At 46.0% G+C, this 14,730-nt stretch overlaps 1 protein-coding gene across 1 annotated transcript in view; it reads left to right on the plus strand.

The window, feature by feature from the left end:
* Positions 1-14,730, plus strand: part of LOC129132389 (homer protein homolog 1-like) — a 233,871-nt gene that overhangs the window by 210,599 nt on the left and 8,542 nt on the right. Inside the window, exon 6 of the mRNA XM_077193184.1 lies at positions 14,594-14,704. Coding sequence (XP_077049299.1) covers positions 14,594-14,704 — 111 coding nt within the window. The remainder of the gene's footprint in view (positions 1-14,593; positions 14,705-14,730) is intronic.

Here is a 14,730-nt window from a genome sequence, read left to right on the forward strand (position 1 = left end):
AGAGGACAGGAGCAGGCAATTCCCAGATGTCAGAAGTCAAGCAGATGAGGTAGAAGGTCAGCTTGGCTGAACAGGGATCTCTTGCAAATAAGGCAAAAAAGGAAGGTGTATGCCAAGTGGAAGCAAGGTCAGGTGACATGGGAGGAATACAGTGATGCTGCTCACCACTATAGGGAGAAAATTAATGAGGCCAAGGCTCAATTGGAGTTGAAGCTGTGTAGAACGATGAGGGACAAAAAAAAAAGAGTTTTTTTCAAATACATTAATGGCAAAAGGCAGTGTAGAAATAACATCTGCTTGTTACAGGATGAGGATGGTCACCTCACAAACAGGGACATGGACAAGGCAGACGTGTTTAATGCATTCTTTGCCTCTGTCTTCAACATGGGTGATGGACCAAGGGTGTGTCAGTGCCCTGAGCTAGAAGACCATGACTGAGAGAATGTTCAACTCCCAGATGACCCTGAACTAGTGCTGCTCCATCTGGATCCCTACAAATCTATGGGACCTTATGGGATTCATCTGAGAATCCTCCAAGAGCTGGTTGGTGTCATCACAAGGCTTCTCTCAGTGATTTTTGAGTAGTCTTGAGAATCTGCAGAGGTCCCAGCTGACTTGAAGCTGGTGAACATTGTCCTGATTTTCAAGACAGGCAAGAAGGAGGACCTCAGAAGCTACAGGCCTGTCAGTCTCACTTCAGTGCCTGGTAAAATCATGAAGATTATTCTGGGAGGTATTGAAAAACACCCAGAGGACAATACAGCTAAGGTTCCACAGGGCTCCATCCTCAGACAGGTTCTCTTCAACATCTTCATTAACCACTGGGACACAGGATTCAAAGGAATACTAAGTTTGCCAACAACACTAAATTGGGAGGAGCAGAGAGGTCTTGCAGAGAGACCTCAACAAATTAGAGAGATGGGCAATGAAGTTTAACAAGGCAAGTGCCAGATTCTGCACTTGGGGCAGGGCAACCCTGGTTGTGTGTAGAGACTGGGGAAAATGAGAGGCTGGAGTGCAGCACTGTGGAAAGGAACTTGGGGGTCCTGGTTGACAGCACATTGAATAGGAGTCAGCAGTGCCCTGGCAGCCAGGAGGGCCAAATGTGTCCTGGGGTGCATCAGGCACAGCATCATCAGCCAGTCAAAGGTGATTGTCCTACTCTACTCTGCGCTGGTGCAGCCTCATCATGAATATTGTGTGAAGTTTTGGGCACCACAGTATAAAAAAGACCTTAAGCTATTAGAGAGCGTCCAAAGGAGGGCGACAAGGATGGTGAAGGGTCTGGAGAGAAAGCCATATGAGGAGTGTCTGAAGTCACTTGGTCTGTTCAGCCTGGAGGAGACTGAGGGGAGACCTCATTATGGTCTTCAACATCCTCATGAGGGGAAGCAGAGGAGCAGGGACTGATTTCTTCACTCTGGTAACCAGGGACAGGGCTTGATGAAATGGCATGAAGCTGAGTCAGGGGAGGTGTGGGTTGGATATCAGCAAAAGGTTCTTCACCCAGAGGGTGGTTGGGCACTGGAATGGGCTCCCCAGGGAAGTGGTCACAGCACCAAGCCTGAGTTCAAGAAGTGTTTGGACAATGCTCTCAGGCACATGGTGTGATTCTTGAGGTGTCCTGCACAGGGCCAGGAGTTGGACTTGATGATCCTGATGGGTCCCTTCCAGCTCAACATATTCTACGATTCTACTTGTTTTCTATGAGCACCAATATTTCTTTTGGGATAATTCTAGCCAATAAGTTGTTGGGGGTGAGGGGTGGGATGTTGTCTTACCAAGCTATCTCTGCTATTACATTGTTGATGCTGAGCATCCTGGTTTTGGTCAAGGACAGGGTTAATTTTTTGCAATAGCCAAGAGGGGGCAAGGCTGAGGAGGTGTGGCCAGACCCCAGTGTTACTTGATACCACCATACATCATTGCCAGGGGTGGGGGAAAGACACTCTCTTGCTTCTGAGACCAAGGGTGTTCCTTCCAGTGGGAGAAAATGTGGGGGATAGTCTGGTATTTGTTTACTGTTGGGTTTTTCTTAATGAAAATAGATTTTTTGTCTTATACCTTTTGTTATTAATATTGTTGCTGTTACTGTTCATTTTCTTACCCCACTGCTGTTTCCAGTGAATAGTTCGTATCTCAGCCTTTGATCTCTGCCTTTTGTGCCTCCCATCAGAGGAGAGCAAGCAGTGGCATGGTTTTAGAGGGACCACTAAATGGGATAATACTATTCCTAAACCATGACAGCTTTAATTGGCACCCAAAGTGGGGCATGAGGGTTGAGGTAACAACAGATCTGCCCAGAACAGGTTGGAAACAGAATTGATCTGCGCATTTGTGTTATAGGTAGAGGCACTGGTCACAGTGTTGCTTGGTCTGTTCCTGTGGGTGTAGTACCTAACTGTGGCAGGACTTCTCCCCTACCACAGAAGAGCTTATCTGCTCTGTCCATCAGGACATTCTCCCCCTCACATGAACTGATGAGATAACCCAGTCTGACTAGTAAGTCCTCGTTGGCTAGGGATTTATTTCTCTCTCTGGCGCCAGGGGTAGAACTCCCAATAAACAACTAGCCATGAGAACAGGATGTGGGGAGATAAGCTGGAATTCCTGACTGACAGACACTACTTTACAAACTATAAAAACTACACAAACATTGTCAGAGGCAGAAGACTCCTACAGACACCCTGGAAAAATGTAGGACTTCTCCCCAGAGTTTAGATGCAAAATCCACAGATACTTTCCCAGGAATTCAGTGAAAGAATTCTATGTGTACTCCATCATCAGTTCAGTGGTGAGTTACATTGAATCCTAATCTATACTATTTCTTCACTAGCTGTAACATAGGTGCTTTTATCATGCACTGTATTTTACCTACTAGTAGTCTGTCAGAATTCAGACATCCCTCTAGCTGTCCTAGATAGCTCGAACCCCTGCCAAAAAGCTCAAAGACCTTAGCACAAAGCCCGACACCTGTGACTTTGATTATGACCCATAAAAAAAATTACCAACCTTATATGAAGATCTGCAAGCCACAAAAGTCTAAGTAAAATAATAGTTAGTTTGTCATGAAGTGAAAAATAGATTTTTAGAGTTTTTAGAATAGAAGTTCAAGAAGCAAGATAGAGAAATCTGAGCGTGTCCAACCTTTCTCCTTCTTCTTCTTAGCCTTCATCTTCTGCTGTGATGCTAGCAGTTTTAGATTAGTTTAAAGTAGAAACTCACTGTCTAACATAAGTGATAAATATTAAGAAGTTATTGTACATAATGTACATGTAGTTTTTAGTATAAAAAGATAACACCGCCCTGAGGGCGGTCAGTGTGCCTCTGTCTGACCTGCTAAACAGACCTCGACAAACCAAAGAAAGAATTTTATAGGTAAGAAACAATAAACAACCTTAAGAACGAAAACAAGAGAGTCCTGACTTTTTCTTCAACTGCCAAACTAAGAAAAAAGACTTTCTAACGCATCTCAAAGTCACTCTGACACGCAAAAGTCCTGAGAATAGTCCTTTCTGTTTTATTCCTGTGTAGTAAGTAGTCTGTTTAAAGTCTTATGTCTGTTAATTTTGTGTCTATTCAATAAATAATTCACTTTATAATAGACCTAATTGGCCATTATTAAGAACTTTCAAATGAGAGCAATCTGGGGTGCAGGCCACCTCAAACAAAGCTATTGCTAGAAATCTGAGTCAAAGTCAGTACTTCTTTAAACTATTCCCTCTCATTCGTAGCACTAACCCTGTATATGTTCTCGTATATGCGCTATGTGCTGATCATGGTGCTCTTTTTCAGAGCAGGGAGAGGGATCAGGGTTGGTTTGTTCCTGTACTGTGTGATATCAGTTTATGACATGGCAACATCAAGGGGAAAGAGGGTCATTTGGGATGAGTATTCATAGCTGCTCTCCTGCCCTGGCTTTGGCTGCTACCTCTGGGAATTCATTAATAATTGTATGCAGCCTGTGGAGTTGGGGAACAGGGGAATGTCACCGTTGAGTCAGAGATGACACAGAGTCATATCAGAAGGCAAATGGCAAAAGCTCAGTTTATTTGATCCTCTCTTCTTTTATACCTTAGTTCCCTACAGGTGGACCTGATTGGTCATTTAATCAATACATTTCACGTGATTGGATAATTAAGAAGACACCCATTTGTAAACAACTTTATGAGAAAAACAGCAAAACAGATTGTTAAAACACACCACCTGCAGATTGTTTTAATATTTGACTATCATTGTTTATCTCCAGCTTCCTAAAGCTTCCCAGGCCAATTCATTGGAAAACTCATCTAGCTTTCTCTCTCTCTGACCAGGCTGTCACATCCACAGGTCCCCCTTTTTGTTTAAAGGAGGAAGTGGTGTTTGTAATCCTCTGCGGGGCCCCTCGCAGAAAGGAGAACAAACACAGCTCCAGAGGTTCCTCTAGTAGTTGCCAGTCATCAATCAGAACCTCATTTGGATACTGACTTAAAATGGTCAGAGAGATTTCCAACATATTTACCAACATCAAGTCTTGCGGTTCCCTCTTACAAGAAATACACTATTAATCCTAAAATCAGTTACCTATTTTAATACAATATCAATGCTAATTCTAATACAGTAACAAAACATCATTAGTCTGCTCAAAGAACTGGCAGTCTAACTTGTCAACAACCCTTTTCCAGAAACAAAGAAAAGATAGTATGTTCATTTCCCACTCATAGAGAGGCCATCTAATTGATGGTTGGCATCTTGATCATCGTTCTTAGGTTGCCTGTTGGCCACATTCTGGTTTTGGTGTCGCAAGTCAGGGCGAACACACCTTGCATGTATCCACCATACCCCAGTATCTGTGGAAACCCATGCATACCCACGGCTCCAAATGATAAGGTCACACGGGCCATCCCACTTATTGGTGGTTAGGTCCCATATCCAGACTTTTGCTCAAGGCAGGTGTGTCTCACCTGAAGAGTGCAATGAGAGAAAACAATTTAGGATTACAGGATTGTCTGAATTTTGTGGCACTATAAGACAGTTGATTGTATATAGAGCTTTTTCCAATCGACTGTTACGGGGTTTCTCCAGGCATTCTCCTTTTTTGTTTCTCCAGAACACGCTTTAAGGTACCATGAGTGCATTCAACAATGGCCTGGCCCATTGGAGAGTGCCGGATACCAAGCTTGAGTGAGACTCCCCACAAGCACAAAAACTGCTGCCTCTTCTGTGAGATGTAGGTGGGGCCATTATCAGTTTTCACACAAGAAGGTATTCCTAAAATTGCAAAAGCCATTCTCCAATGGGCAATCACGTTGTGACCCTTTTCTCCAGTGTGAGCAGATGCCCACATAGCAGAGGAGAAGGTGTCAATAGACATGTGCACATACTTAAGGCAGCCAAATTCAGCAATGTGAGTAATATCTGCTTGCCAAAGCTGCAAGGCTCTTAAGCCTCTGGGGTTCACCCCCCTAGTAAAGATGCAGCAAGTCCATGACAGTCAGCGCAAGAACTGACAATGTCACGAGCCTCAGTTAATGTCAAGTGAAATTGTTTCTGCAGGGTATGTGCACTTTGATGGAAAAAATCATGCGACACTTTGGCTTGCGCAATCTTGTTGGGCTGAGGCGCTACCCACGCAGGGTTAGCTAACCTGTCAGCCCTGGCATTGCCTTCTGTTATGAAACCAGGTAAATTGGTGTGACTCCGAATGTACAGGATGTAATACGAATGAACTCGGGCCTGAATTGCACACCACAAGGCTTTCAGTAACTGAAACAAAACTGCGTTATTGACTTCCTTCAGAAGTGAATAGGCAGAATCAGTGACCAAGTTCAGGGGCACCTGAGAAAATTTCTGGAATGCCATGGCAATGGCCTTGAACTCAAACAGTTGGGCCGAGGCTGACTCACAGCCCTCCAACATTTGCCACCCAGATTCATCCTTCTAAGTAACAATGGATTTCCCCATTTTTCTGGAACCGTCAGTAAAGACAGCGGGTCCTCGCACCAGCACCTGACTACTTTTTGGCTGCAAAGAGAGATTGGTTGTTTTTGCCAACTGCAATAACTTATGACTGGGCATATGATAGGCAATCTGCCCTGAAAAGTTTTGCAGTGCACTTTGCAAAGGAGCACTGTTAACAAAGCTCCATTCAAAGTCTTTCCATTGTACTGGAAGAATAATTTTTGCAGGATCAGCTGCCATTAATTGCACACACTGTTGATGGCATTTGATTATCAAATGAGCGATCAATTCAAACAACATGGGTGCTTTTTTGGTTGATGGGGTAAGAAGACCCATTCTAAAATGGGCAAGGGATCAGACCATTTGTCACTCCATTGGCCAATGATACCCATAGGATGAAAATCTAGATTGGTAATGAAGACAGTGATATCAATGGAAAGATCTACTCAATGAACCAGACAAGCAGAAACAGCATGTTGGACTTCCTCCAGCGCTTGTTGCACCTCAGGAGTCAGTTTCTGAGGTGATCTCAGGTCAGGGTCCCCCTTTAGAGTATCATACAGTGGGGACAATTGTTTTGTGGTTAGTCCCAAATAAGGACACAAACAACTGATGACACCCAGCAATTTCTGGGCATCATTCAGAGTCTTAATAGAATCTGTGAATTGCACCTCCTGATGCTGAATGGTTTGGTCCAGAATTTTGACTCCCAGATATTTCCAAGAAGGATGCTGTTGAACCTTCTCCAGAGACACTTGCAGCCCATAAGAATGCAGAGCAGCAAACAGCTGAGGCTGTATCCTCAGCAACTCATCCTGGGTGGATGCTGCCACCAGGATGTCGTCCATGTAGTGATAGCAATATGTGTCAGGAAACTGCTCGCAGACTCCGGACAAGGCCTGAACCACATACTACTGACAAATAGTCGGGCTGTTGTGACAGCCCTGTGGCAAAACTTTCCATTGGTATCTCTGCACAGGTTCAGCTTTGTTAATTGAAGGCACTTTAAAGGCAAACTTTGGTTTGTCATCAGGATGCAAAGGAATTGTGAAGAAACAATCCCTTAAATCAATGATCAAGATTTCCCATCCCATGGGGAGCATGGTGGGTGAGGGCAAACCAGGCTGCAATGCCCCCATACTTTCCATCACTGCATTAATTTTTTGGAGGTCTTGTAAGAGCCTCCATTTCCCAGATTTTTTCTTTATCACAAAGACAGGAGCATTCCAGGGACTCAATGTGTCCCTATTGAAGTTGTTCCTGAACCAATTCATGAAGAGCGACCAATTTTTCTTTTGTCAGGTGCCACTGGTTTTCCCAGATGGGTCTGTCCACCAGCCACCATAAAGGCAGTGTAGGATATTTTCTGCCCTTTAGTGCAGTGGCCCCAATTAAAAATCCATCCCAATTTGTGCCCCCCCAGGCTGCTAATACATCCCACCCCCAGAGATTAATCGGAGCTGTGGTGACATAGGGCCGAACTGCAGCCATCTGCCTATCTATGTTTTTGATCAACACAGACTGTTGGCTTACAAAGGTCTGTGTTGAACCCCCCCAACCCTTCGATGGCCAACCCTATGGAAGCCAAAGGCCATGTAGGAGGAGGCCATTCAGAGAAGGAGATGACTGTCACATCTGCCCCTGTGTCAATCAAACCTCGAAGCCAGATCTTCAGCAGGCAGGCACCAGGTAGGATCAGGGTACATGTCATCTGTGGTCACTGAGAAGAAATATCTGCAGACCAGAAGACTTGTGGTGGTCCGGTGGATTCAAAGCCACCATCTCCACAAGTCCTCTGGTCAGTTCTGAGGACATATGACTGAAAAGGCACAAGTTGAGCAATCTGAGTCCCTGCCGCAATAGTGACAGCAGGTGTGGGCGTGGAAACCATAGCACAAATTTGACCTGTAAAGCCAGAGTCAATGACACCTGGCTGCAGAAAGATGCCTTGGAGGGTGGCACTAGACCTTCCCACAAGCAGTGCGCTCAGTTTTTGCCCTAAAGGTCCAAACACATCCAAAGGAACCTTATATTCACGACAGGATTCTAAGGTGACCGCAGTTGCGGTATGTAAATACACCCTGGTGGAGCCGTGGGTGCCGCCCCTGAGCTGGCTGAGCAAGCCTGTGCCGGTATAATGCGGCTCTGGGGTTTACGGAGTCTCCCCGACCCCGGCTGCTGTGGGTGTCCCAAACAGTGAAGTCCAGTTAAGCACAACCTGTCCAGGCCCCTCAGACAGGCTCCTAGCCACCGGGCATCTTAGCAAGCTCAGCTCTTTGGTGATTTTCAGCTCTTTAGTGATTTCAGCTCTTTGCTTGCTAAGTGCCGCAGCAGACACAGGGAGAAAGAGGAGAAGCACTGTGTGAGGTTCCACAGAGATGTCTTTATTGGTATCTTCTGCGAAGGGTCCCAGTGACAGCTCTTCTGCCGAACTGGGCAGAAATAGGGGTTTATATAGGGTATAGGAGTTTTGGGAAACAGTCCAATAGTAAGGGTCAAGGCGAATATGACCTATCATCTTACAGAGAGATAATGAGGGTCTGAGGGTTGAAGAGGGGTTTCTTAGGTTCAGTCATCATGACTAGGCATTTCTTATCTTAGGCAACTGACTGGCAGGGAGGCCTTGCAGGCCCTGTGCCTGCTACACCGGTACTGTGCCTTGAGGAATCACTTGTGTCAGAGCGCAGTTCCCTTGTGCGCTCATCCCCCCGTTTCCCAGGCCTACCAAAGGCTGGCCATTGGCATGATATTTAGACTTACATTGGGTTGCATAATGACCTGTCTTTAGGCACTTAGAGCACAAGAAACTGGTATTAGTTTCTGTCTGCTTGTGTGTTCCCTGCTTTTTCTTGCCCTTATTTTTTCCTTTTTTCTGTTGTCCAACCTGAGGATTTTTGGCCTGGCTGTAAAGCAGCTGCCAGAGCAGACATTTTGTAGTCTACAGTACCTACTTTGGAACATGCTTGGACCATGTCTGTTAGTGTTGAGTCACCTGGAAGAGCATCTATGATCTTCTGGCAATCATTGTTTGTGTTGTCCCTCGCTAACTGCTTCCATAAAAGCTGCCTCAAGTTATCATCCTCAGCCTATTTCTCCAGGGCTGCTGCAACTTTCTCAACAAATGGTAGAAATGGTTCTTTTGTTCCTTGAGTTATTGTTACATATAGTGGCTTGGGAGTGGCCATTTCTATAGTTTTTAGCAATGCTAAAAACCATACGCTTTGACTCTGCTCAAGAACGGCAGGGTCCCAGGTAGCCTGAGGATCAGGATTAGAAAGAGCATGTTCCCCCATGAGAACATCCACCCCCACGTAATACCTAGGATCCCTCTGAGGCAATTGCATGTTCTCTGTTGCAACCCTTTGAGCGACCTGCCTCCAGTTTTCCTGAAAACCTTTAAATTGCACAGGTTGGAACAATACTTGAGTTATATGTCTAATATCAAATGGAGCAAGTAGGTCTGTGTTTAGTACTCTGATAACTTGCATAACTTGTGTAGAACCAAGGCCAAATTTTGCTACCTTATCTTGTAAATCTTGGAAAACCCACCAGTCACATTGTGCCTGTCAGTTTGTCCTGCATTTGGGACAGCTTTATACATGGGAAAGGCTTTGATTCCCCCTTGTGGCGGTACATTGTCTCCTTGAACCACCTGTGTCCCCTCCTCAGATGCTGGATTAACTATTTGACTGTCATCTGTGGCCCCTTCTCCCGGATCTGGAGTGGCGACAAGTTGCAATGGTTAAAACTGCAAACGACATTGAGTCAGCCGAGTGACCCGCCGCGCAGGGAGGAGGAGGAGGCAGTTGTTCCACAGCTAAAGGTGGGGGGGGGAAAGGGATCACAACCCCTGTTGTGTCTTTTGCTGATAGGAGAGACAGTGCCAGTGCCGCTGTCACTGCCAGTGCTGCTGTTGCTGTCATCTGCGCAGGCGCCATAGAAGAGGGAGAGAGGAACCAGTGGGGGGTGCAACATTAGCTGGAACAAATGCTCGCTGGCAGGCGCTGACAATGGCAGGGCGTGTGACCAGTACATCTGCGCAGGCTCCATAGCTGATGACAAGGGAGCTGATGGAGCGGTCGGTCCGGCTGCGGAGCCTGACAATGACAGAGGTGGTTCCACCCTCACTCACGGTGCAGGAGGGGGAATCAGCGGTGGGGGCAGTAGCTCCTGCCGGCTGTAAAAGAGTCGGTACCCGGCTCACTGCAGAGGGGGGGAAATCGGGGCTGGCAGGCAGGGCCAAGCAGCTTGTGGAGCAGTGAAAGGCAGCCTCACTGGGCAGGGCGAGGCTGGCCAAAACAAAGACATGTCTGCTGCTTCCCGCGTAGAAGAGATGGGCATCGCCGGTGGCTGGAGCGGATCCAACTGTCGCAGAGGGTCGCCAGCCGCTCTTTGCGGAGCAGGGAAAGCCCGATCTGCTGGCTGTGGCAGTGACACTCCCAGCACCACCTGCAGTGCCGGAGGGGCCGAAAGTGGCACAAATGGAGACGGGCCATCCCCCAGGCGCAGCCGGAACGCGGCTATAGCACTCAGTGGTGGTAGCTTTGCAGGAGAAGGATATGTTGGCTTCACAGAATCATAGGGATGAGGATATTTTGGCGGAACATAATCTGTAGGCAAGAGATAGGTTCTGTGGGGGGCTCCCATGTCTCCCGCGTGTTCGCGTGGAGCCAGGGAAAAGCTGGCAACTGCCCGGCCCGCCTGTCCAGCCCCTGGGGTGTCAGTGCCCACAGAGACAACATCTTTGCCCTCCGAGGTCCCCATTTCCGCTTTGCTTTCCCTCGGGATCAGGCCTTGCAAGGCTCTGGACAGGACTCCACACACAGGTATTAATCGAGCCACAGTCGTATCTCCACTAGCAACCTCTTCCCACAGATGATAGCCTAATTCATTCCACGTCTGTGGACTAAAAGCAGTGTCCACATCTACTGGAAAATGAGATTTGGCTCGGGGAAGCAGACTGCAAAGTGAGTCATCCAACACAGAAATTCCAATAAAAGGAATCATGTCTCTGCACACAGAAATAACGGCATGTTCTTCTGTAGAGAGGTGACTTCCCATCGTGAAGGCACCGTCCCCAACCTCCAGCATGACTACCTTGGGGTACTGACTGCTTTGCTGGGGAACTCGTTCCCGCCCTAGCTTTTAAGCCATTAAGGCCAAATCCGCAGTCCCAAAGGGATGAGTCCTCGTCAGAAAGATGCAGGGAAAGGACACTGTTACCTCTCTGGGGGAACAGAGGGTGTCCAGTTGCGAGCAGACTGCGCAGGTGCTGCGAGGTCCTGCCGGGGGTCTGATGCATTTCTGCCTGTCCCATGATCCACGAAGGGTTGATAGATGCAATTCCACGGCGTGGTCACAAGATGTCATTGTTGAGTCAGAGATGACACAGAGTCATATCAGAAGGCAAATGGCAAAAGCCCCATTTATTTGATCCTCTCTTATTTTATGCCTTAGTTCCCTACATGTGGACCTGATTGGTCATTTAATCAATACATTTCACATGATTGGCCAATTAAGAAGACATCCATTGTCCTAGGGAGACTTTATGATGCTTGTATGCCCAGTCGTGTTTCTGTTTATGCTGGATATTCTATTCTGTGCCTTCAAGACTGGCTCTCAGAGCAAAGGCGGGGAGAAGAAGCACTGAGTTTTTTGTTATCAGCCTCACTCGCTCACTCCTCCACATTCTGCTGGACTGTGTTGTCTGGGCACGGACGGGACAGAACACAGCACTCCTTTGCTTTTTAGTTAGTTTAGTTAGCTGAAGCAGAGAAGTTTCCCTGGACTGTTTTCTTTCCCTTTTCTTATGGAACTGTTCGAACCTTCTCCGGACTGGGACCTGGGGAAACACTGAGAGCTTGCATTTTGTGGCCTACCAGGGCCTACTCTGCAGCCTTTCCCAGCGCTGGACGGACTGATATCAGAGCAACCACCCACCGGAGAGATTTTCTGAATTTGTCATCTCTTCAGAGTGACGAATGAGCTTTGTCATCTGGTATTGTTCATTTTTTGTGCTGGGGAGTGCTTTGCCTGTTTAAATCAACAGGTTTTTTCCACCTCTCTCCGAGGAAATTCTTTCCCAAACTGGTTGGGGGAGGGGCCGTGTGTGTTGGTTTTCTGGGGGGACCCCTGTTGGAGGGTTTCTCCCAAATTTGCCCTAAACCAGGACACCCATCTGTAAACAACTTTATGAGAAAAACAGCAAAACAGATTGTTAAAAAACACCACCTGCAGATTGTTTTAATATTTGAATATAATTGTTCATCTCCAGCTTCCTAAAGCTTCCCAGGCCGATTCATGGGAACGCTTCTCTAGCTTTCTCTCTCTCTGACCAGGCTGTCACATCCACAGGGGAAGATGGATTTCTCCAGCCTTTTATCCCCTTTTCCTCCTTCAGGCCTGGTAGAACAGCTTTTGAGAATTTTGAATTCCCTTTAGATTTTAGGGAAAGCATGTTCTTGTTGCTAAATCTGCCAGGTCTCCTCAGTGTGGTCCACACCATGTTTAGAGTCAAAGAAGAGATTTCTAGGAAGGTCATTCAGAGATCTGCCCAGAGGGTGTATAATCCTGACTGGCATGGAATGTGGGAGAAATTCAGCCACCTTTGAAGGACTATTCTGCTCCAAGGGCTTGGGAGTGTTCACCCCTGAACAGCTACAGGACCCTAATAAAGTGGCAGAATATTAAAAAAAAATAAATGCTGTGGAGACAGAGGAAAGTAGGCAGCTGAATACCTTATCTGGTCTCTCAGAGGACCCTTCTGCTCTTGGACTGCTCAGGGTTGAAGAAAAACACATACCAATCACTACCACAGTGCACTATTGACAATACCACACAACCGGGACTCTGTGACCCCCATCCATGAGATGATTCATGGAACTGAAGAGCCAGGGAGTGGTCAGAAAGACTCAGTCACCCCTTTACAGCCCCATACGGCCATCTCATAAGTCCAATGGAGAGTGGAGACTGACAGTAGACTGTTGTGACCTGAATGATGTCACACCACCACTGAGTGTTGCTGTTCTGGAAATGCCGGAACTTCAGTACAAACTTAAATCCAAGGCAACAAAGTGGTGCCACCATCAACATTGCTAATGCATTTTTCTCCATTCCTTTGGCAACAGAGTGCAGGCCACAGTTTGCTTTCACCAGGAGGGGCATCCAGTACAACTGGAACCAACTGCCTCAGGGCTCAAAACACAGCCCCACTATTTTCCATTGACTGATCCAGACTGCACTGGAAAAGGGGGAGGCTCTAAAACATTTGCAATATATGGATGACATCATCATGTGGGGCAACACAACAGAAGTTTCTGAGAAAGGGGAGAAGATAATGCAGGTTGTCCTGAAGGCTGGTTTTGCTCTAAAGCAAAATAAGGTTGTGAGAAATGATGGCTCGCTTTAAAAATTTTAAAAGGTTTATTAAACCTTAACAAAAAATACACCTAAAGGACTAAATAAGGAAAAACAGGCCTGGGATGGGCTGGGGATAGGGACGCCCCTGCCTTAGCTGCCAACCACGTGGGTTGCTCATCTTCAAGATGGATGCTCCGCCTTTTATACCCCTGGGGGATTGCATCAGGCAACCCTGGCCCCTCCCAAAGTCTGTCAGTCAACTCTTCTTTGCCATTTATTGGTGGAGGCTACTTTCTTCCAACTTGATTGGAAGTCAGGTGTTGTCATGCCACACCTCCAAGTAACAAGACTTCCCTCCTCCCAAATGCCCCATGCAAGGGTCACAGGTACATGCCCTCCTTCCACATGTCTTGACTACCAAGGCTGTCCCTTGGCAACCATATGGGGGGGGGAAGGGGACTATGGGGAGAACAGAGGACATCCAAACAACAAATCACAATAACATAACTATACATCAATAAAACTTCTCTTAACATACACATAATATTCATCCCTTAATTGCAAGAGCCAACCATCACATTACCCATCTATAACAGTAAGTATAACTTTTGATTAATTTTTTTTTCAGCCAGCACCATACTACATTTAACATTTCCAAGATATTACTGTAAACATTAAAATCCATCGTGGCATTCACATTCTTTGAAAAAATTCCTTCGCCCAGGATTTTTCTCCTGGGAAGCTGAGAAGCCTCAGAGAAAAGGAAAACAATTCTTATCTCATTTGTTTCTCCGCTGTTTTGCTCATGTGGAATATGTTTGGAGATTGTTTACCCACAGGTGATTGCCTCATTGGACTCTGGTGTGAATTGTTTGGACTCATTGGCCAATTGGGGCCAAGCTGTGTTGAGACTCTGGAAAGAGTCATGAGTTTTCATTATTATCTTTTTAGCATTCAGTAAGTATCCTTTCCGTATTCTTTAGTTAGTATAGTATAGTATTCTTTAATATAATATAGTATCATAAAGTAATAAATTAGCCTTCTGAGAACATGGAGTCAGATGCATCATTCCTGCCTTCATCGGGGCATTCCCTGCAAATACGATAACCCATAGCAACCATTTTATGCAAAACAATTTTTAAAGGAATTTTATGCTAACTTCCTAAGAACTCCTTAACCATTTTAATCAACATGTCACCCAGCACTAAGGGTATATTTTAAATGCAAAGAAGTAATAGTACCTTGAATTTGTTGCAATAAATTCTGTATATGTTGCTTCTACTTATTTCAACAGGTGACTGAGCTAGAGTGCATGAGCAGTCAAGCCAATGAAGTCCACACTCATAAAACAGAATTAAACCAGACAATACAGGAGTTAGATTCTACACTGAAGAAAAAAGAAGAGGTATCTGCTAACATTTATTCTTGGAT

The sequence above is a fragment of the Agelaius phoeniceus genome, chromosome W (genome assembly GCF_051311805.1).
Source record: "Agelaius phoeniceus isolate bAgePho1 chromosome W, bAgePho1.hap1, whole genome shotgun sequence".
In the NCBI taxonomy this organism is placed as follows: domain Eukaryota; kingdom Metazoa; phylum Chordata; class Aves; order Passeriformes; family Icteridae; genus Agelaius; species Agelaius phoeniceus.